Source organism: Canis aureus, chromosome 10, assembly GCF_053574225.1.
Source record: "Canis aureus isolate CA01 chromosome 10, VMU_Caureus_v.1.0, whole genome shotgun sequence".
NCBI classification, from domain to species: domain Eukaryota; kingdom Metazoa; phylum Chordata; class Mammalia; order Carnivora; family Canidae; genus Canis; species Canis aureus.
This window is the reverse complement of record NC_135620.1, coordinates 69,672,261-69,694,949: the sequence shown is the minus strand read 5'-3', so window position 1 is coordinate 69,694,949 and position 22,689 is coordinate 69,672,261. Positions and strand designations below refer to the sequence as shown.

At 45.5% G+C, this 22,689-nt stretch overlaps 1 protein-coding gene and 1 pseudogene across 5 annotated transcripts in view; one reads left to right on the top strand and one right to left on the bottom strand.

Annotated features, from left to right (window-relative positions):
* Window positions 1-20,065, bottom strand: part of RGS3 (regulator of G protein signaling 3) — a 137,607-nt gene extending 117,542 nt beyond the window's left edge. For 2 of the 5 annotated variants that reach the window (XM_077913012.1, XM_077913014.1), the window contains exon 1: window positions 1,793-1,929. In XM_077913012.1, coding sequence (XP_077769138.1) covers window positions 1,793-1,871 — 79 coding nt within the window. In that variant the 5' untranslated portion in view covers window positions 1,872-1,929. Of the gene's footprint in view, window positions 1-1,792; window positions 1,933-3,603; window positions 3,768-19,867 lie in introns of those variants that run through there. The other 3 variants (XM_077913013.1, XM_077913011.1, XM_077913018.1) reach the window with 3 other exon arrangements.
* On the top strand, window positions 17,920-18,379 carry LOC144322705 (cyclin-dependent kinases regulatory subunit 2 pseudogene; annotated as a pseudogene).
* Window positions 20,066-22,689: the final 2,624 nt, after the last annotated feature.

The window sequence follows — 22,689 nt, the reverse complement described above, 5'->3', positions numbered from 1 at the left end:
CTATACCAGTAAGGAAAAGAAATGGATTCTAAAACGGTATATACAATATGGCCTTGATTCTTTGCAAATTAAACACGCCCTTACACATACACTCACAAATAAGTCGGGAAGGGTATAAAAATGTTAACTGACAATGGTCTTTTCTGAGGAGTCAGAATACAGGTGATTCTTCGCTTTCTCCTTTCCACTAAGTTTTCAACAAGGAAGCCATCTGACAGTGATAACAAGGAGGAAAAAACAATGAGATATACTTTTACCTTTAAATCAGGACAGAGAGCAGCCCGGGTGACTCAGTGGTTTAGTGCCGCCTTCAGCCCAGGTTGTGATCCTGGAGACCCGGGATCCAGTCCCATGTCAGGCACCCTGCATCGAGCCTGCTTATCCCTCTGCCTGTGTGTGTGTGTTTCTCTCTCTCTGTGTGTGTCTCTCATGAATAAATAAATAAAATATTTTTAAAAAATAAAAAATAAATAAATCAGGACAGAGCTAAGGTAATAGGGCCTCATAGCTCCTTGACACTCTTTCCTGACCACCCCAGCCCCACCAACTCAGACCACCCCAGAAACCTCCCTTGTCTGGTAGACTCCCATATCCCAGTGGGGATAACAGGAACTGCCTGCAAGGTTTGGGAGAGAGCAAACAAGAAAAAGTACTTGACACAAGGCATGGCACGTGGTAAGTAATCAACAAATGGTGGCTACTTCATCACTCCCTTCATCAGCGCCCACCAACTAGACGAGTGAATTCCAGGGTGCCAGACTGCAGGCCATTGCTAGGGGCCAAGCCACTGCTTTTCTATCACTCCCTCTGCTCCTAGAGAAAAAGGCTGTTTGTGAAGAAAAACCAAGCACGCTGATAGGGGTAAGCCTAAGACTAGGAGAGCCGGAACCCCAGGGAGGGCCTAACTCCTGGGCCGTTCTGCCTATGAACTCTGGCCAAAGTCCTGTATGTTGGTAACTACCCCAACCTTTATAAAGAAAATTGTATACAATCAAAAAAAAAAAAAAAAAGTGCTGGACAAGTCGTCTCGGAAGGTTTGAGCTCAGGTACGAAGTCTGCCACTGGGCGACCTTCCTCTCTCTGGATGTCAAGTCTCCACAGAGAAAATATTACCCGCTCTCCCCAGGTAGTTGCAGAACCAGTGAGGACACACATGAAGGGCTGTGCTCTGGACAGGGCTCTTATCTCTGTTAGGGCTACTTGAAAGGCTGGATTTGCCCAGACCCTTGGGGAAGCTGCTGCCCGCTGTTCTTTGGGGGACCCCAGGCGTGCTAGGTCGGGGTTTGGGAGCAGGGGCCCCCTGCCCGTTTCTCTCTACCTCAAGCCCCCAGGGCAGCCCCTGTGACCCTCCTGAGGGTCTGGTCACTCCTGGAGAAGAGAATTCTCCTACATCTGCTGTGGGTCAGATAGCGCGGTCACAGCACAGCTTCCAAGGCGAGCCCACAGGAGCTGACCGACCTCCCGCCCCCCCGGGGCTGACTTGGCACCTGTTCTGTCCCTGAGCCAAAGGCCAGAGGAGGGAGGAAACCTTGAGATGTAGTAACAAGACCGCGATTTAACCCTGAGCTGCTTGCTCCTGGGACACTAGGGGTGCGCACCGGTCTCCCAAAGACCAAGCCGGCGCGATCACTGCGGCCAAGTGGGGCAGAACCAGTGCACCTGGCACCTGGCACCTGGCACCTGGCGCGACCGGCCGGGCAGCAGGGGTGCCCCGCGGACTGCCCAGCCGGCCGAGGGCCCCGAGCCCCTCCCGGGCACCTGCCCCGGCACGGGGTGCGCGGCGGGCACTCACCGAAGGTGGCGAGGTAGAAGGACAGGCCGGGGCGGGCGCGCCGGCTCCCGAGGGCCACGCGGTGCAGGGAGCGCTGCATGGCGGCCGCGGACCCCGAGGCGGCGGTGTTGCTGCCCGTCGCCCTGGCAGCAGGTTCACCGCCCGCCCGGCCCGCGTCGGGAGGCGGAGGCGGAGGCGGAGGCGGAGCGGGGCCGCGGCGTTTGAACGGGCGGCGCGCCCAGCCCTCATTGGCCCGCGCCGTTTGAATGGGGAGGCTTCCACCGACGGCCGGAGGCAGCCGGGAGGACCGCCGGGGGACAGCCGGGAGGACAGCCGGGGAGACAGCCGGGGAGACAGCAGGGGGGACAGCCGGGGGGACAGCCGGGGGGACAGCCGGGGTGGACAGCCGGGGGTACAGCCGGGGAGACAGCCGGGGGGACAGCCGGGGGGACAGCCGGGGTGGACAGCCGGCAGCGCCCCACCTGCAGGCCCGGTGGCCCCTCCTCCGCGCTCCCCGCAGCCCGCAGCCCGCAGCCCGCAGCCCTCCCCGAGGGCCCGGGAGGACCCGGCGGCCGCACCGGGCTCCCGGCTCCAGGCTGGAAGTGCCCGCCCCATGCGAGGCCCGTGGCCCCTGGCGTGTCCACGCAGGCGGGCTTGGCCTGCTCGCCCAGCTCCCCCGAGCCAGCAATTAGCCAGGTTCCTAACATGCTTTGAAGCCCAGACCTGTAATCACCGGACCCAAGCAAGGGCAAAGGAGCATCCTCCCGGCCCAGTGCGGTGGGGTTTGGGAAAGTGTTCTCCATGCTTGGACCGGCTGCCCCCACCAGGCTGCAGCCCCCTTCCCAAACTCTGCCCTCTCCATCTGCCTCTTGAGCCTCCTCGTGGATGGGAGCAGCCCTCCCCGCACAGGTCCAGACCAGAGCAGCTTGCTCGGCCAACCTCACAGCCCCCTATCTGCAGCCTGCTGCCATGGAAAAGGAGCGAGGACAGAAACACACGGTTGGCAGGCAGGGTAGGCGGCTTTCGGTCTCCAGAGCCAGGTGTCAGGAGGCAGAGCTGGAAGGAAGGTCAGTCCCTGCACTGCTTTGTCAGCAAACATTTGTGGGACACCTCCTGGGAACAGTTTCACACCAAGACATCTGCTCTGCAAATCTCTGACTGTTGCTGCTGTGGGAGGGAAAGCTGCTGGTCTTATGTAAATCTAAAAATGGGAGGTGTTGGAAGTTGCCAGATGGATATCTGGCTGAGGGATCCACTCAAGACAAGGTTGGAAGATGCAAGAGAGAAAGTGGGGAGAAAGTTGAATGTTTTGTGTACCAGGTGCCAGGGGCTGAGCTGGGCAATTAACACACATCATCTCATTTAATCCTCATGGTGATCCTGAAAAGTATTAGCCCCAGTTTACCAGGGATAAATCTGAACCTCAGGCAGAGAGGGGAGGTGACTTGTCCAAGGCTGGCAGAGCTAAAATTTGAACCCAGGCCTGCCTGCCTGACATCCTCTGTCCATTCTTCTTTGGCCTCCACACCTGCCTCATGGACAACAGCAAAGCAAGTGCAGGTTGCAGACTTGCCTTCTTGAGGCAGGTAAGGAATCTTGAAGGCTCAGGGCCAGCTGGCTACCACAAGGAACGGACACTAGAGAAGGAGCCCTGGAATCAGCAAACTAATGGTCAAGTGCAAATGAGTCACATAAAGGCCAGCGGACTGTTTGAAACCTGGCACTCTATGAAGCCCTTGCTCTGCCCTTTGCCCAATCCACATACCACGAGCACTGCCCAGAGCAGAGGCAAGCCTACTCCTCTGGCCCCAACCAGTGACAGACAGACTTACCTGCACCCTGGACTTGAATGTGCCTGATTCTCCTCCTGGCTGGGGTAGTTTGCGTCCACGCATCCTTTCTCAGCACAGAGGTATGCTGGCCCTGCCACTCCATCCAGCATCGGGCTCAAGCCACAGGATGCAGAAAGGACACTAAGGCTGGTGGTGTTACAGACCTGCAAGAACAAGATAGGAGCTGGAGTTAGGCATGACGGAGGATGCCCCTGAGAGCAGTGTTTATTCCCAATATGAATTAGAAAGCATGGCATTGTGGAGCCAAGGCAAAGGAAGGTCCACACAGGAAGGGACAGTGATGTGCCCAAGGTAGCAGTGGCCCCTTCACAGCTCTGCCTGGGGCCACAGTGGAGCCTGTATCGGGGAAGACAATCTTGAGCTCAGGAAGCCATGAGCAAAGTACAGATGCACACTCAGGAGGGTGGGACCCAGAAGAGCAGGATAGAGCTGCATTCAAATAGTGTGGGCTAGTGGGGGTGGGGGGTGCGGAGACTGAAACTCACACTGACACTTCACCCCCACTCAGAGTAAAGGGCCACTCTGCAGCTAACCTACTCAGTTGGGAGAACCCAAAGCCACTCTGATCCTGATCTGACCCCTCTAATGCCACCATCTCCACCACTTTAACCAGCAATAGTAAGGCTCCTTTACTTAGTAGAACACTGGACACTCCCTTCTCTTAAAAAGAGAGGTCACTCTTCTCAGGAGAGGGAGGATAGAAATGAATGGGAACCTGGGCAGAGGCCCTACAGGAGAAACTGGGCCTATTCACGCACATTACTGTCCAAAGGGGCCATCCAGAAAGGGTTGCAGTCATGGCCCTGCTTTCCCTAAGGAGGCAGGGGAGTTTGCTAGCCAAGCCTGTCTTTCTGGCATGCCCTAAGCACTCTAGCACCCCCGGGGCTGTGGGCCTCAATGTCTCCCTTACACCTGATTCACACTCCACAGTGCATAGTATACTCCAGACACAACACAAACACATGTTGCACATACTCTACACATATACATATACATACCATATCACCATGTACACACATACACAAATACACCATATACAGGGGCGCCTGGGTGGCTTAGTGGGTAAGCACCTGCCTTCTGCTTGGGTCATGATCTCAGGGTCCTGAGATTGAGCCTCCTCACCACCCCCCCCAGTGGCAGGCTCCCTGCTCAGCAGGGAGTCTGCTTCTCCTTCTCCCTCTGCCCTTCCCCCCAACCTGCTTGTGTGCACACTCTCTCTTCTAAATAAATAAATAAAACCTTTTATAAATAAATTTAATGAATATATAAATAGTGATTTTGTATCTAGAAGAACCCCAAAGACAGTTTGGGTGGGAGGAAGGGACTAAAGGGTTTATCTGGCTACATCTTTGCATTAGCTATCAAAGAATCATAGTGCATTTGAGATATCGTCTAGCCTAATATCCAAAACATTTTTGAAAAAAAATAATAATAAAGGGGACTAGGACTACCATATATTAAATGAAATTATAATGATGTAGCACCAGACAGAAGACAAACAGATCAATAGAACAGAATAGAAAGTTCAATGAGGGAAAGTGTTTTTTTTAGAAAACAATAAATTTTTAAAAAATTTTTAACTAAAGATTCATTTCAAAAAGTTAGAAGAAGCTAATTTGATAAAAAATTTTTTAAAGAAACAAGTTAAATTTTATTTTTTAAAAAACTAGACTTGGGGCAGCCCAGGTGGCTCAGTAGTTTGGCACCTGCCTTCGGCCCAGAGCATAATCCTGGAGTCCCAGGATCGAGTCCCACGTCAGGCTCCCTGCATTGAGTCTGCTTCTCCCTCTGCCTGTGTCTCTGCCTCTCTATGTGTCTCTCATGAATAAATGAATAAAATCTTTAAAAATAAATAAATACATACATACATACAAAAAATAAATAAATAAATAAACTAGAATTGAAGAATGGAACCAGAACCTGATTCTTTGAAAAAACAAATAAATAGAACTCCAGCAAAACAGAAAAAAACTACAAATAAACAAGTTTAGGAAAGAGAAAGATGGCCATGCTACAAGGTAAAGGATCAAGGTAATTCTTTAAAGTATAAGAGAAAACCATCGCAACTTTATAATTTTGAAAATCTAGGGGGAAAATAGGTGATTTTCTAGAAAGTATTAATTACTAAAACTGAAACAAGAGTTTGAAATTTTTAGTAGATAGATGACTAACCATACATATAATACAAAAAGAAATCAAAACTCTACCTGACAAAATTATAGAAGACCCCAATAGTTTTAGAGGCCAATTCTATGAGACCTCGAAGAAACAGTCAATATCTATGTAATTTAAACTGTTTCAGGACTAGATGAAAAAACTGGAAGATTTCTCAGTGCTAGGTATAAAGTTAGGCAAAGACAAAAACCAGTTAAATTTAGCAACAGAAATTTATAAACCAAAGTTCAAAGAGAAAAATAAGGGACGCCTGGGTGGCTTAGCAGTGAGCCTTCGGCTCAGGGTGTGATCCCAGATTCCCAGGATCAAGACCCACATCGGGTTCCCTGCATGGAGCCTGCTTCTCCTCCCTCTGCCTGTGTCTCTGCCTCTCTTTCTGTGTCTCTCATGAGTAAATAAATAAAATCTTAAAAAAAAAAAGTAGAAATTAATGAAATACAAAACATACATAGAGGAGCTCTATTAAAAATGAGACAAGGGCAGCCCAGGTGGCTCAGCGGTTTAGCTCCACCTTCAGCCGAGGGTCTGATCCTGGAGACCTGGGATTGAGTCCCATATCAGGCTCCCTGCATGGAGCCTGCTTCTCCCTCTGCCTGTGTCTCTGACTCTCTCTCTGTCTCTCATGAATAAATAAATATTTTTTTAAAAAAGAGAGAAACAAAATTGAGCCCACATTCTCCCAGTCTGGCCACATTCCTTTTTTAAAGGAAAGCCAGAAATCTCAAATTTTTCATTTAATATCTCCCATTTTTTTAATATGGGCAATTCACTCAAAAAATTGTAAAATATTTTATAGGCCAAATAAAATCTATCTTTGCCTTATAACTAATTTGAAATCTCTACTAGACCAATCTGATTTATGAATGTAGACACAAAGTTCCTAACTAAAATATTAGCAAATCAAAGCTGGCAGGATTCATGATCAAGTGATTTATTCTAGGAATATAAAGATCATTCAGATTTAATGAGCATATTAGTGCCGAGGTTGGCAAACTATGCTTACAAACCAAATCTGGCCCACCACCTATTTTTGTACAAGTGGACTAAGAATGGATTTTATGGGGCACCTGGGTGGCTCAGTGGTTGAGCATCTGCCTTTGGCTCAGGGCTTGATCCCAGAGTCCTGGGATCAAATCACACATCTGGCTCCCTGCAGGGAGCCTGCTTCTTCCTTTGCCTGTGTCTCTGCCTCTCTCTGTGTCTCTCATGAATAAACAAAATCTTTTTTAAAAAATGGATTTTACATTTTTAAATGGTTGAAAAAAATTAAAGCTTTTTTATGGCCATAAAAAATTTTTAAATTTTAAATTAAAAAATGAATTTAGGGGCAGCCCAGGTGGCTCAGCGGTTTAGCGCCGCCTTCAGCCCAGGGTGTGATCCTGGAGACCTGGGATTGAGTCCCACATCAGGCTCCCTGCATGGAGCCTGCTTCTCCCTTTGCCTGTGTCTCTGCCTCTCTCTCTCTGTGTGTCTCATGAATAAATAAATAAAAATCTTTAAAAAAAATTAAAATATATATAAAATATATGTATGTATGAATCAAGAAGACTTACAAATCAGTAAGAAAAATATAAATGTACAAAAAAAACAGAATAATCATTGCACAGGAGAGGCATAAAATACTGATAAATCAGAGAAATAAAAATGTTTTAAAAAGCATCTGCCTCCAGGAAGTTCAAGCATTTCTATTGATGAAGCAACTAAAGGTCAGAGCTGTTAACTGAATGGGGTTGCCAAAGCAGTAAATAAACATTGGATAAATCAGAATCCAGCCAAAGAATCATTATAGAATATCTTCCCTTCCCTACCAGTCCTCCTGCTCAGAATGACTAGGTTACACACAAGGGGACTGAAATCTCTGTGGCTACTGACATGTTAAAATTCAATTCAAGGAGCTCCTGGGTGGCTCAACTGGTTAAGCAGTTAAGCCTCTGACTTTGGCTCTCAGGGTCCTGGCCTCAGGCTCCCTGCTGCGGGGGGGCAGGTGGGGGGGGAGTCTGCTTCTCCCTCTGCCTCTCCCCCTCCCTCCATTCCATCCATTCGTGTTCTCTCTCTCTCTAATAAATAAAATCTTTTTTTTTTTAAGATTTTATTTATTTATTCATGAGAGACACGAGAGAGAGAGAGAGAGGCAGAGACACAGGCAGAGGGAGAAGCAGGCTCCATGCAGGGAGCTTGACATGGGACTCGATTCTGGGTCTCCAGGATCATGCCCTGGGCCAAGGCGGCACTAAACCGCTGAGCCACCGGGCTGCCCTAAATAAAATCTTTTTTAAAAATAATAAAATTCAACAGATGTTTATGAAGCTAAACACTATTTTGTGCTGAACCTTACACTTTTCGCTGGGGTTCTAGAAGTGAACAAGATGGGGCATATGATTTAGTAAGAGACTGGATGGGTATTACAACAGAGGAACCATCATGTTGACCTGTGGCAGCACAGATTAACGTCTCATTCAGTCTGAGTCGCAGGCCAGGCTGAGGTCGTAAAAGAAGTCAGAGAGGACTTTTCAAAGAAAAACATCTGAAGGATGATGTAGCCAACAAAGGAAGTGAAGGAAGGGTTACCACAGGCAGAAAGAACAAAACACACCCAGCAAAAGGAGAGTGAAGCATTGTTCGTTTGGGGAACTCAATGATGGGAAGCCTCACATGGCAGGGAAGTTAAAAGTGTGGGGGTGGAAGTAATATGCAAGAAGGTAAGCATCATACAGAGCTTCATTATTATTAAAAAGAGCTTGGTAGGTGGTTCCCCAGATGAAAATCTGAGGTCTGATCCCCCACCCCAAGAAAAGCAAAAAGGGTGCAGGGTGAGCAGAAACTCTAGACATCACCCAGAGGAACTATCAAAAATGTACCTCCTGGAAGTTTCAGAATTCTTATTTCCATAGAAAGGAAATGGGTTTGTTCTATGTAAGACTATGAAGCTTCATCCCTGGAGATTTTTTAAAGACTGGGTTAAACCCAGGCCCAAAAACATTATAGGTCTCTAGAGGAGTTTTCATCTTTTCCTTTTAACTTTAACCCATATTAGGAAATACATATTTATAATGTGAATCCAATGATGGGCTGGAGCCAATTCATACAGGCCTATGAGGGCAGATAGTGAAATGTGCAGGATTTTGCAAGGTGATTATTAAATGCAGCCATTATTAAATTTACATTATGCAGACTAACACACTCAAAATAAATTCTCCAAACTCATCATTTCCTAATTATTTTACCATTTTTTATTATTATCTATACTACTGTGCATAGACTGTTCCCAACTCCATGTGCAGTGATGTCACACTGGTTGCTCAAAACCAACCATGGTGGGAGTATTTGCACTAAAGAAATTGGCAAGTACTATAAATCAGGGCTTTATTTGGTTTGTTGATTGTCTAGATTAGGATGCAATTCTAGGGATCCCTGGGTGGCGCAGCGGTTTGGCGCCTGCCTTTGGCCTAGGGCGTGATCCTGGAGACCCAGGATCGATTCCCACGTCGGGTTCCCGGTGCATGGAGCCTGCTTCTCTCTGCCTGTGTCTCTGCCTCTCTCTCTCTGTGCTATCATAAATAAATAAAAATTAAAAAAAAAAAAAAAAGGATGCAATTCTATTTGTCAAAACACCATTTAATTAAAACTGTAGGTTGGCTATGGATATGAGAATTAGGAAAAAATCAGTGGAGGCATCCAATGAGAATCAGTTCGCTATATGGAATTCACAATAAGGAGTTTTTGTATATTTTAACCCAAAAGAAAGGAGATGGGGCTTTGTCCTAAGAGCACAGGATATTCGTCAAAAGATTTTAAACAACATTCCAAAAAAGGCTTTAATTCATGTTTTAGAAAGATCACTCTGGCCAGAGTGAGAAAAAATGGATGGGGGTAAGGGGTGGCCTTGGAAACATGGAAACAGAAAGTACTGTTAGGTGAAGTCTTTTCTAGGAGTCCAGAAGATGATAGTGGCTGGACGGCATGGAAAGAGGTAGAGTCAATAGTACTTGATGACTGACTGGAAGATAAAATGCAAAAAGGAATCCTGGCTTGAGAAATTCAATGTTTAGAAGTGCCCTTTCAGTGTCTGGCTGGCTCTGTTGGGATAACCTATGACTCTTGATCTCCGGATCATGAGTTCGAGCCCTATGTCGGGTGTAGAGATTACTGGAAAAATAAATAAACTTAAAAAAAAAAAAAAGTGCCCTTTACAGAGATGGAGAACATGAGAGGAGGAGCTGAGTGACCCACATGCCATCCAAGTGGAGATGTCCAATGAACAGCTGAAGATACTAGACAAGAAGTTCAGGAAAAAAAGATTAGGCTAGAAATATGGATGTAGAAATTCCCAGGAAAGTCATGAGCATGGATAGGAGAGTCCAAGGAGCATGTTTAATGTGAAAAGAAGGCTCAGGAAAGAACCAAGGAGTGTACCAACTGAAAAGGCAGGCAGGGGAGAAAAGGCATGAGAGGGGGAAGGAAAGCCTGGGAGCGTGTTAAGGAGGAAATAATTGTCAACCGCGTCAAATACTGTTGAGAGGTCAAGTAGGTTAATAACTGAGAAGGGTCCATTGGATTTAGCAACAAGGCAGTCATTGTTGACCTTCCATCCCAGAATAAAATGCTGGGAGGCAACAGCTCCACATGAATGAAAATGTACCAAATTCACTCTAAAAGGAAAAATACCCTGGGCTCAAAGCCAGAGAATATCCTTGGGTCATGTTTTCTTCTCGTCCTAAATTTAACCAACTGGAATGCTTTGTAAAGTGGTATTTTATTCACCCTTGAAATGCAGGATTTGCTCTTTAAAAGTGTGTCTGCAATTCATCTTCAAGGTAGAACACAGTATCTCTGAATTAATGGTTCTCTATAAGAGCAGATGCTGGTTACAGTAAGTACCGCTGAGAAATTGTAATTTGCCTCATGTGGAGAAGCCTTTGGTGACCTAAATGCACAAACAGGGTCTAAATGGAAACCAAGTAAAAAACTCAAGATTCCAAGTGAGCCAAGAGACCAGGACCAATCTGGCTGTGACATCTGTCACCCCACTGATTGCCAAGGTCACTTCAGTTGATCTGGCTAGCCAGGCAGGTGTCCCCCTCCTTCCTCACTGCTCCATGTGCCATGTATGTCCCTCCCAAAGTAGCACACTTGGTCAAAGTGAATCACATTCCTCAATAGAGGAGGACCATTATTCAGTCAAGGGTATAAGAGTAGCTGTGCTCCCCTGCTAGAACCTCCAAATAAGTTCTCAACATACAAGAGACCAGTGCACCTGGGTGGCTCAGTGGTTGAGTGTCTGCCTTTGGCTCAGGTCATGATCCTGGGGTCCTGGGATCAAGTCCTGTATCAGGTTCCCTGCAGGGAGCCTGCTTCTCCCTCTATCTATGTCTCTGCTTCTGTGTCTCTCATGAGTAAATAAATAAAATCTTTAAAAAAAAAAAAAAAGTACGAGACCAAAGCCCTTACCACCAGAGAATTGTAAAATAGTTGCTGAATCCAAAGATAAAAGCCAGAGCCTTGACAAAAGCATAAGAAGAAAAGCAGAGTCCCCAGTCTCTCCTAGAATGGCTCAGTGTCCTTGTAGTTATGTTGAAAGCCTTTTTCAAAAGGTACCATTTTCTTGGCCTGACAACATTCAACTTGGTGTGGCATAGTCAAGAGGTTTCATAGGCCCTCAAAAAGTCTTCTGAACTTATATTTAACCTCTGCCTCCAGCCAAGATGGAGTAACATCTTGGCATTGGATCCAGTTCAAGGACTAGATTTTCCCTCTCACCTGAAACAACTAAAAGATTGGACAAAAAATATGAAACAATGATTTTCAAGATATTAGACCTCAAACAAAAAGGTCAGTGATCTCTAAGAAACAGAAAACCAACAAGGTGAGCCCGACAATTGCCCCAGTTTATTGCCCAGAGAGACTTGCTGAAAGGGAGAGGGAACCTGGACAAACTCCAAATCCCTGAATTGAGTTGTTCAGGAGGCCAAGGCAGCTAGAGTTCACAGGACAGAGTGTCAGAGAAAGAAAGTTGCACAAAGAGAGAGCCCAAGAGATCTGCAAAACCCTCAGATAAGTGCTTCTAAGCTGGGGGTTTGATAAATGTATCCCAAGGTTGGGGAAAGAACCATACAAGAGGGTTACAAGGAACTGTCTTTGAGGCTCACACAGGGCCAGAAATAGTTCCTCTATTCATCAGCCAGACTGGGAAGACCCCCTAATTCATGGGGCATGGAGTAGTGACTCAGAAAGATTTTGCTTCAGCTGTGGGGAATAATTAGCCCTGGACTAAATGACACTCTGATGCTATCCAAAAAAGCTTAAAAGTAAGACCCCAAAAGATCAAAATGTTTCTAAGTAATTTAACAAGCTGAAGAATATTTAGAGGAATGTGGGGATCTCTGGGTGGCTCAGCGGTTTGGCACCTGCCTTCTGCCCAGGGTGTGATCCTGGAGTCCCAGGATCAAGTCCCACATCGGGATCCCTTCATGGTGCCTGCTTCTCCCCCTGCCTGTGCCTCTGCCTCTCTATCTGGGTCTCTCATGAATCAATAAATAAAATCTTTTAAAAAAAATATTTAGAGGAATGCAAAAATACCCAACAACCAACAAGGTCAAATCCACAATGTCTAGTATCCAATAAAAATTTGTGAGGCATGCATGGAAGCAGGAAAATAGGGCCCACAGTACGGAGAAAAGTCAAGCAATAGAAACCAATCCAGAAATGACACAGGTGATAGGATTAGTAAACAAGTACATTATAATGGTTATTACAACTATATTTTTATGTTCAAGGAGCACTTTAAAAGCATGTTGAGATGTGGAAACTATAAAAAAGACCAAATCAAACATCTAGAGGTGAAAATGTAATGTCTGAGATGCAAAAATACACAGGATGGGGTTAATAGCAGATTAGACACCATAGAAAAAAGAAAGATTAGTGAACATGAAAATATAGCAATAGAGGGACACCTAGTGTCTCAGCAGTTGAGCACCTGCCTTTGGCTCAGGGCATGATGGTCCAGGGATGGAGTCCTGCATTGGGCTTCCTGCAAGGAGCCTGCTCCTCCCTCTGCCTATGTCTCTGCCTCTCTTTCTGTGTCTATCATGAATAAATAAATAAAACCTTTTAAAGGAAATGAAAATATAGCAACAGAAGCCATCCAAAATAAAACATAGAAAAAAAGGACCCTCCCCCCGCAAAAAAAAAAAATAAACAAAAAGACCATTAGTGAGCTTCAGGACAACTTCCAGCACCTTAGTACATACATAATTGGAATCCCTGAAGGAGATGAGGGCCAGAAATATATTTGAGGAAATAATGTAAAAATTTTCCAAACCTGATGTAAATTTCAAACCCACAAATCCATGAAGCTCAATGAATCACAAGTGAAAGAAATATGAAGAAACCTACACCAAAGCACATCATGATCAAACTGTCTAAAACCAATAATAAAGTGAGTCTTGAGAGCAGTCAGAAAAGAAACCCAGATTACATACAGAAGAACAAAGATGGGATTAGCCAGGCAGCCCAGGTGGCTCAGAGGCTGCCTTCAGCTCAGGGCCTGCCTGATCCTGAAGACCTGGGATCGAGTCCCATGTTGGGCTTCCTGCATGGAGCCTGCTTCTCCCTCTGCCTGTGTCTCTGCCTCTCTGTGTGTGTGTCTCTCATGAATAAATAAATTAAAATCTTAAAAAAAAAAAAGATGGTATTAGCCTTCTCATCAGAAACACACACCAGAAGACAATGAAGCTGCAACTTCATTGAAAGAAAAAAAAAACCTGCCAACTGAGAATTCTTTACCCAGCAAAAATACCCTTCAAAAATGACGGTGAAAATAAAGATCTTCTCAGACTTCCAAAAGCTGAATGAATTCATCATTGACAAAACCTGCACCACAAGGAATGTTAAAGTCTTCCAGGGATCCCTGGGTGGCGCAGCGGTTTGGCGCCTGCCTTTGGCCCAGGGCGCGATCCTGGAGACCCGGGATCGAATCCCACGTCGGGCTCCCGGTGCATGGAGCCCGCTTCTCCCTCTGCCTGTGTCTCTGCCTCTCTCTCTCTCTCTCTCTGTGACTATCATGAATAAATAAATAAAATCTTTAAAAATTAAAAAAAAAAAAGTCTTCCAGGCAGCAGGAAAATGATACCATCTAGAAATTTTGATCTGCACAAAGGAATGCAGAGAACACCAGAAGTGGTAAACTACATGGATACATACATTTCCTACTATTTTAATCTCTTGGAAAGAACAATATAACTAGTAGAAGGAATTGTTGGCTTAAAAAACATCCAGAGCTCCCTGTATCCTCAACTAAATTATTCTATGTTGCCTTGTCTAAATCCTGACAAAGTAATTGCAAAGAAACAAACTCCAGGGGAACAATTAGCAAGTTAACATTTGCAGTCATGTGGGAGTGTGGATCCTACTTCGGGCGGAAAGTAGTTCAGATATGTTTTAGTTTAAAATGAGGCAAGCACAGCTGAGAGCTATGTCTCAGCTGGACTGCACTCAAGCTGGACCGTGAGGCTTATGTAGAGCAAAGCCTATCTCTAGGTGAGTGTCCTGTGGTGGTGAGTACTCTTTCAGTGGACAGTAGCAGAGCATACTGGGAAGAACCATGGGGATGGAGGTGATAGCATCCAGAGGACTCAAAGGTTCTCCCTATTCTCATGTGCCTATCCTCATCCCCTTGGCCAAAGTTCTCCTCCCACTTCCTGATAATTCCTCTGTTCTGTGGCTCTTCCTGCCTTCTAGTGAGGTGTGTTCTCCAGCCATGCCCTTAAATCCACCTTCCCGCCTCTAGATCCCCTTCCTCTGAGATCTCCTCTCTTGCTGCTACTCTGTGCTGTTCTGAGAAGGACCCATATCTCTCTCCAACCCCAGGCCCAGGGCCACCTCTGCTTTGATGCACTAACCAATGCTCTTCTTCCTCTCTGCACCCACTGCCTTCCTGACTGCTCACCTAGACTAGCCCTAATTGTCTGCTTCCAGATCTTCCTACCCACCTAGACTGTGTGCAACTCTACTGCAGTGACTGGGGTGTGTCTTCTCAGTAGCTGCCTACTGTCCACCCTGGCATCTGGCACACATTTTAAAAAGGCAAATCTTGCCAGGAAATTCAGATCTAAAGTCAGCATACAAGGCATAAATTGTGAATAACCAAATTACCTTCAAATAAGCCCTTCGTCATCCATTAAATACACATGGTATTGTAAATCAGAAGGGGAACAGCAAATTTGCCTTCTGCATTTCACACTCCCTCTGGACTGTATTTTCACTGAGTGGCAGAGCTGGAACAGCCCTGCCAAGTGCACTGTACTCCCCGTCACTCCTTCCTGCTTGTGCTTCATTTTTTGGCTCTGTACATTGATTGAACTTCCATAAATGAAAAGCATACAAAGCATAACTCCAGGGATGTCTGGGTGGTTCTGTTGGCTAAGCAGCTGCCTTCAGCTCAGGTCTTGAGTACAGGGTCCTGGGATCGAGCCCTGCATCAGGTTCCCTTCTCAGTGGGGGTCTGCTTCTCCCTCTCTCTCTGCTGCTCCCCCTGCCTGTGCTTGCTCTCTCTCTCTCTCTCTCTGTCAAATAACAAATAAAATCTTTTTTAAAAGGATAATATAAAAATTTAAAATATTTCTTTAAAAGCCATAACTTCACTGTAAAAGTTTGATGGAGGAATTCTCTTATCTTTCCTTAAACTGGTTTTTCCTTGGGATCTCCTAGTTTCAAATAAATGACAGCACCTCACTGAATCAGTTTGAAAATTCTTTTGGCTCCTCCCTCTCCCTCACTCTTTCTAGTTTCTAGGTTTCTGCTAATTTTTCCTTTGTGCCAGGCCCCCTTCTTTCCATTCCACTGCTGCCTGCACACTCCAGGCCCTGGGCACATCCCACCTTGAGTTTGGTGATAACCTCCTAACTGATCTTGCTGGGCTTGCTGGTGTCTCTCCAATTCACGTTTTGTTGCCATTGGATTAGCAATTTCTTTTTTTTCTTTTTTTTTTTTTAAAGATATATTTATTTATTTTAGAGAGAGAAAGCATACAAGCAGGAGGGGCAGAGGGAGAGGGAGAGAGAATCTGAAGCAGACTCTGTGCTGAGCATGGAGCATGATGCAGGGCTCCATCCCACAACCTCGAGATCATGACCCAAGCCAAAACCAAGAGTTGGACATCCAACCAACTGCACCATCCAGGTGCCCCAGATTAACAACATGTAAAGCACCACTTTAGTCCTATCACTACCTTAGTTAAAAGCCATTGATGGCTATCACATAGAGCCCACTCTCTCCAGCCCAGCATCTGAGGCCCTGAATGACAGGGACACAGGCTGTCTCCAGCCCTGCCTTCCACTTTTTTCAGGCCAGAATATGACACTCCTTGCTTACCTCCCACTCTTTCTAATCTGCATCACTTCCCTCCACCTGCCTAATGGCCACCTCCATAGACATCTCCATTTGCCAAAACCTAGTAGCCTCAGATGGTAGCATCTAAAGTGCCCCTCTCTCTTCTTGTTACTAGAGCTCCTTCTCTGTACCACTCAGCTCACTATTGCCTTATATGAACCCTGAAGGAAAGAGATGTGTCATGCATGTTTTTCATTCATTTGCTCACTTCGCATATATTACTGAGCATTTCCAATGTGTCAAGCACTCAACTAGGTACTGAAGGTACATGCTGAAGACAAATGCCACTCAGAACTCATGGTCTGGCTGTGGAAGGTGGCATCAGACAAGCCATGAATTCCACAGAGGCCGGGAGAGGGAAAGTGAAAGAGGAGGACCTCATCCCTACCAGTGGTCAGAAAAAGCTTCCCCAAATACGTAACAGGTAAGCTGACATCTAACAAATGAGTAGAGGGACACCTGGGTGGCTCAGTGGTTGAGCGTCTGTCTTCAGCTCAGGGCATGATCCTGGGGTCCTGGGATGGAGTCCTACATCAGGCTTCCACAGAAAACCTGCTTCTCCCTCTGCCTGTGTCTCTGCTTCTCTCTCTGTGTGTCTCACGAATAAATAAAATCTTTTAAATAATAAAGAATGAGTAGAAAGTAGTCAGGCACAGAGGGAAGAAAAGAATTGTACAGGTTGAAGGAAAAGTGTAGGGAAAAAAAGTTTTTTTTAAAAGCCCGAAGGTAAGAGAGGACATGACTCATTAGAACCAGATGATGGGCAGCCCAGGTGGCTCTGGGGGTTTAGCACCGCCTTCAGTCCAGGGCGTGATCCTGGAGACCGGGGATCAAGTCCCACATCAGGCTCCCTGCATGGAGCCTGCTTCTCCCTCTGCCTGTGTCTCTGTGTCTCTCACGAATGAATAAAATCTTAAAAAAAAAAAGAACCAGATGAAAAAAATCATGACTAGAGCACATAGTACCAGAGAGAAGAGGGGGGAATTGGGGCAAGGGAGACAAGCAGGGCCCTGCCAGGCCACAGACCTATCTTACAAGGCTTCTAAGATAAGCAAAGGGGTTGAGTTTGATCCAGAGGCCAAGAGAGAGTGTTGTTTTTGGAGATTCCTTCCAAAACCAGGCCATCCTTAGAAATAAAAGAGACTCAAAAAAAAAAAAAATCTGAATTTATTGGTTTCATCCTCCCTGATTTTTTTTTTTTTTAAGATTTTATTTATTTGGGAGAGAGAGAGCACACAAGCAAGGGGAGCAGCAGAAGGAGGGGACAGAAGCGGAGAGAGAGGGGGAAGCAGACTCTCCACTAGGCAGGGAGCCCAATGTGGGGCTTGATCCCAGGACCTGGGGATTGTGACACAGAGCCAAAGGCAGATGCTTTAGCCATCTGAGCCACCCAGGCGCCCCTCCTCCCCGAATTTTTAAACAGGCAAAATCTGATCAAGATAGGGGTGCCTGAGTGGCTCAGTCATTTAAGTGGCTGCCTTTGGCTCAGGTCATGGTCCTGTGGTCCTGGGATAGAGTCCCCATATCGGGCTCCCTGCTCAGTTGGGAATCTGCTTCTCCCTCTCCCTCTGCCCCTCTCCCCAGCACATGCTTTCTCTCTCTCTCTCTCTCTAATAAATAAAATCTTTTCTTAAAAATTCTGATCAAGGCAGTCGAGTCGTTGCCGCGGCCTGACGTGGATATGTGGCCTGCTGTGCCCACTCTTCACACCCCATTGCTCTCGCTGCCTGCAGGATGGCCCACAAGTAGATCTACTACTCGGACAAGTACTTCTATGAGCACTATGAGTACCAGCATGTCATGTTACCCAGAGAACTTTCCAAACAAGTACTGAAAACCTATCTGATGTCTGAAGAAGAGTGGAGGAGACTTGGTGTCCAGCAGAGTCTAGGCTGGGTTCATTACATGATTCATGAGCCAGAACCGCATATTCTTCTCTTTAGATGACCTCTTCCAAAAGAGCAACAAAAATGAAGTCTTTCTGGGGATCGTCAATTAAATCTTTTTCAAATTCAACGTATATGTGTATGTAAGGTAGTATTGAAAAATGTGCAAATTGTTGATCCATACCTGGTCATGAGCTGTATTCTTCACAGCAACAGAGTTCAGTTAAATGCAACTGCAAGTAGGTTACTATAAGATGTTCAAGATAAATTTCTTCTAGTCAGTTTTTCTCTTAATATAAGTGCCTGTGTGACTTCATTACTTTTGTTAAATAAAGTTTGTATGTTGTATTTTTAAAAAATAAAATAAATTTAAAAAATTAAAAATCTGATCAAAATAAATTTAGGAGCTGCAAATCAGCATAAGAGCCTCCAATAATTTTTGGTATTTCTACCTATCAAATGCTGCCTCCCTCAATTTCTGCCCAACTGATGACTGTCAGGACCATCAATACCTCCCTATTTCCCCAAATCCTAGGACTGTGGGCACGTCCCAGGATTTATCCAGAACTCTTGAACGAGTTCTTCCAATGACATTCTAAATTGTTCAAAGATGAATTCATTCATCAGAGCATTTAAATTGGATCATCTATCTCATTGGTGAAATGTGGAGTTTTTTCCTCCATTTACTCACAAGGACATGTCTTTGGCTGTGTAAACTCTGGCCTCAGAAAAGAACCAGAGGCCACCAGGCTTCAGAGTATCATTTTCACAATGTAATATCACCACCTAGTGGTCCCAAACAGCTTTGCCAAGTGATCAAAAAAAATTTCTAGCTAGCTTCCAGGGAATGATTCTTCATCTCCCTAGAACTTTTCATATCTCTATCAAGACAAGCTAAGGGTCAATTAGAATAGGTATTCAGTATTAGAATTATTATTAGTATTAGAATAGGTATTCAGTATTGGTTAGATAAACATAAACAGAAGGACAAAATAATTTCATACCCTGGTACCTTCTGACAACTGAAAGAGACAATTTAGAAAATCTTCCCCAGACTTCTCTAGATTCCAAAGGACCTCTAATCATTCTTATCTAACAGTCAGAGGCATTTATGTCTTTAATTCAGCAAACAAGGGGCACCTGGGTGGCTCAGTCAGTCAGTAAGCCTCTGTCTTCAGCTCAGGTCATAATCTTGGAGTCCTGGGATCAAGCCCCATGTCAGGCTCCCTCAGTGGGGAGTCTGCTTCTCCCTCTCCCTCTGCCTGCCACTACCCTCTGCTGGTGCTCTCTCACGCTCTCTCTGTGTCAAATAAATAAATAAATAAAATCTTTTAAAAAAATAATTTAGCAAACAATTCCTTTAGGCATATTTGAATAAACAGATTTTCATTAAGGGTCACTGCTACCCTGGTTGAAACCCTGACTCTCTCCCATCAAAGGGAGCTTACTGTAACCCACAAACAATGAAGAACAGAGTCTGTTACCCCAGATGTCAGGACCAATACAAAACAGGAAATTGCTGGCCCTGCAAGGAGGAAAGTGTAGACACAGACTGCCTGAAGACTCACTGACTGCTTTTAGGCACAGGTCAAACCAGGCTAGGTGTCATTGGAAATGTGCTCCTTTTATAAGGATCCTAGGACCATATTCCAACTAATTCTTAAGACCTCTTGTCTGCTTAAATGCATAAAGTAATCTCCAAGCAATTCTAGCTAGAGCTTCCTGGGCTGTTGGGCCTTCGTTCTCCTGATTCCTACGGCCCAGATAGTGGGGAAGTGGCAGTTAGCAACAGTTACCTGGCTCCTCTTCTCTCAGACCATGGAGAGGCTAACCCAAAGTGCTCGTGAGGGCTCTTTCCTCTCAGTCAATTCTTTTCTACGTGATCTCATCCTTCCTTTCTGATAAAGACTGTCCCAGGCTCTGCTGTGCATTAAAGAGAGGGAATTAGAGAAGCTTCAGAGTTCAGTGGATGAGAAGAGCAAGGACCCAGATTCTAAGCCCAGCCCCCTTCCCTTGCTGGCCTTGGATTTCTGTTAAATGACTTTATCTCTCCAGCAAGGCCACCAGGTCCTGGGATGAAGGTTTTGGGCCAACTCCAGAGATGCCACTCATATTGTAATCATTGTAGATCTGTATATTCATTGAGAGAATTTTCAACAGATCATAGCAAAGTGTCTTAAAGGATGCTTTTTTTTTTTTTTTTTTTTTTGGTTCTTGAAGCCCCAAATGAGTTCTCATCAGCCCTGGATTCTGAGCCTGTTTTCTAATCTACAAAATGGAGACAATCCCCATCTATCTATAGATTTGGCCAGAGAACCAACCAAAATAGTGGGTATGAACTGCTTGAAAATTGTAATGTGGCGTGCAGATTATATTGCCCTAAATTCTTTTTTTTTTAAGATTTTATTTATTTATTCATAGACACAGAGAGAGAGGCAGAGACACAGGCAGAGGGAGAGGGAGAAGCAGGCTCCATGCAGGGAGCTCGAAGTGGGACTCCATTCTGGGTCTCCAGGATCACACCCCAGGCTGCAGGCGGCGCCAAAAGGCTGCGCCACCCGGGCTGCCCTATATTGCCCTAAATTCTGTTTGTGATCTGAGGGATTGGTGTAACAAAGGTGAAACAAGTTTCAGCCTGCAAATAGTTTTTCCTCCCTTTGAAAACAGAAGCAAAGGCCAGTGTTCAAACAGCAAGCATCTTCTCATTCAAAATGTGTCATGATTCAAAGGTAACTTTATGCTCATCAACAAAACTGAAAAGAATCTGCCAATTTCTGAGAGTTGCTTGACTAATAGTTGAATTGGTTAATAGAATTTCTCTTCTGAGTCTTCAGATAAAATGACCAAATGAAAGCTCAGCCCTGCCCTGTCCTCAACCTCACTACTGACCACTGGAAATCGAGTTTGCTTGAGTGGACAGGTCTGAGGGAAGGCTTAGATGTTGAAAAAAGGTGTAATTTTCAAGTTAATGCACACAAGTCATTCTGCAATATAATGTACGTTTGAGAAATAATTATTTGCAGAAAAACAGCCCACATAACACCTCTTGGATTCTTGGACTCCTCTTATTATGAAGATTCAGCTAAGTATAGTTCAGTCTAGTAACACAAATGATGTCATATAATTTTGATTTGGCTTGGAAGAGAGGAATGAGTAGGCAGCAGTTTTAGCTTTCTAATTTGGTCTGTTTGGAGACAACGTTAAAAAAAGAGTTAACATTTAATGTCTTTCTTGTACGAACTGTACTTAGTGGAACCAAATAATTGATGAGGGATAGGTTTCTCTTATGAAAAGATCTCAGGGGGCGCCTGGGGGTCTCAGTCAGTTGAGTGACCGACACTTGATTTCGGCTCAGGTCATGAGCTCAGGGTCGTGGGATAGAGCCCCACTGGAGTGAGCAGACTGCTTGGGATTCTCTCCCTCTCCTTCTGCCCCTCCCCTTGCTTGCGTGCTCTCTCACTAAAACTAATTGATAAATCTTAAGGGGGGAAAAAAGATGTCAGACCCAGTCCTGAGTTCCACTTCCAACAAAAGTGTGAGACATTCACAGACTGTTGTCCAGTGACAATTATTTTTAAAAATGTTTATCGGGCAGCCCTGGTGGCTTAGTGGTTTAGCGCCGCCGTCGGCCAGCGGTGTGATCCTGGAAACCCGGGATCCAGTCCCACATCAGGCTCCCTGCATTGGAGCCTACTTCTCCCTCTGCCTGTGTCTCTGCCTCTCTCTCTCTCATGAATAAATAAATAAAATCTTTTTTAAAAAATGCTTATGTCTCAGCAGTTGAGCATCTGCCTTTGGCTCGAGTAGTGATCCCAGGGTCCTGGGATTGAGTTCCACATCAGGCTCCCCACAGGGAGCTTGCTTCTCCCTCCACCTATGTCTCTGTCTCTCTCATGAATAAATAAAATCTTTTTAAAAATGAAAAAATAAAAAAAAGTTATGTCTCTGAAAATGACCCTAACAGCATACAGCAAACTGTTTGAGCTCAGTAGGAACTGAGTCTGTGCTGTATGACTTTAGAGCTGTTTCTGCTTTTCCCACCCCAACTTCAACTACCCCAGATTGCTGCTGCCCAAAAACACAGGGCTCCCTCCCCCAGCTCCCAGACAGACAGCTGGTCAAGAGGGACAAGATGTCATCATTTCTTATCCTACCCCCAACTACTGGAGGCTGAGGCTGAGTGCTAATGAGTACCACCAACAGCCAGGGCTCTCTTCTTCCAGCCACCTCCCATGGATGGGAAGACTTGACCTTGGGTGCAGAGCTGGAGAGAATAACTGGCTCCAGCTGCCCTGACCACAGCTCACAGGCCAAGGGCACAGGGCAAGGGCTTTCACTGCCCGCATCTAACATTCTGCGTACTAAGAGTTCCATTATATTATTCTCTTGAATTTCAAAATTTTTGAAATTTTTCTCTATTAAAAACTTTAAGGACAGGGGATCCCTAGGTGGCTCAGCGGTTTAGTGCCTGCCTTCGGCCCAGGGCATGATCCTAGAGTCCCAGGATCGAGTCCCACGTCAGGCTCCCTGCATGAAGCCTACTTCTCCCTCTGCCTGTGTCTCTGCCTCTCTCTCTCTCTGTCTCTCATGAATAAATAAATAAAATATTTTAAAAAAA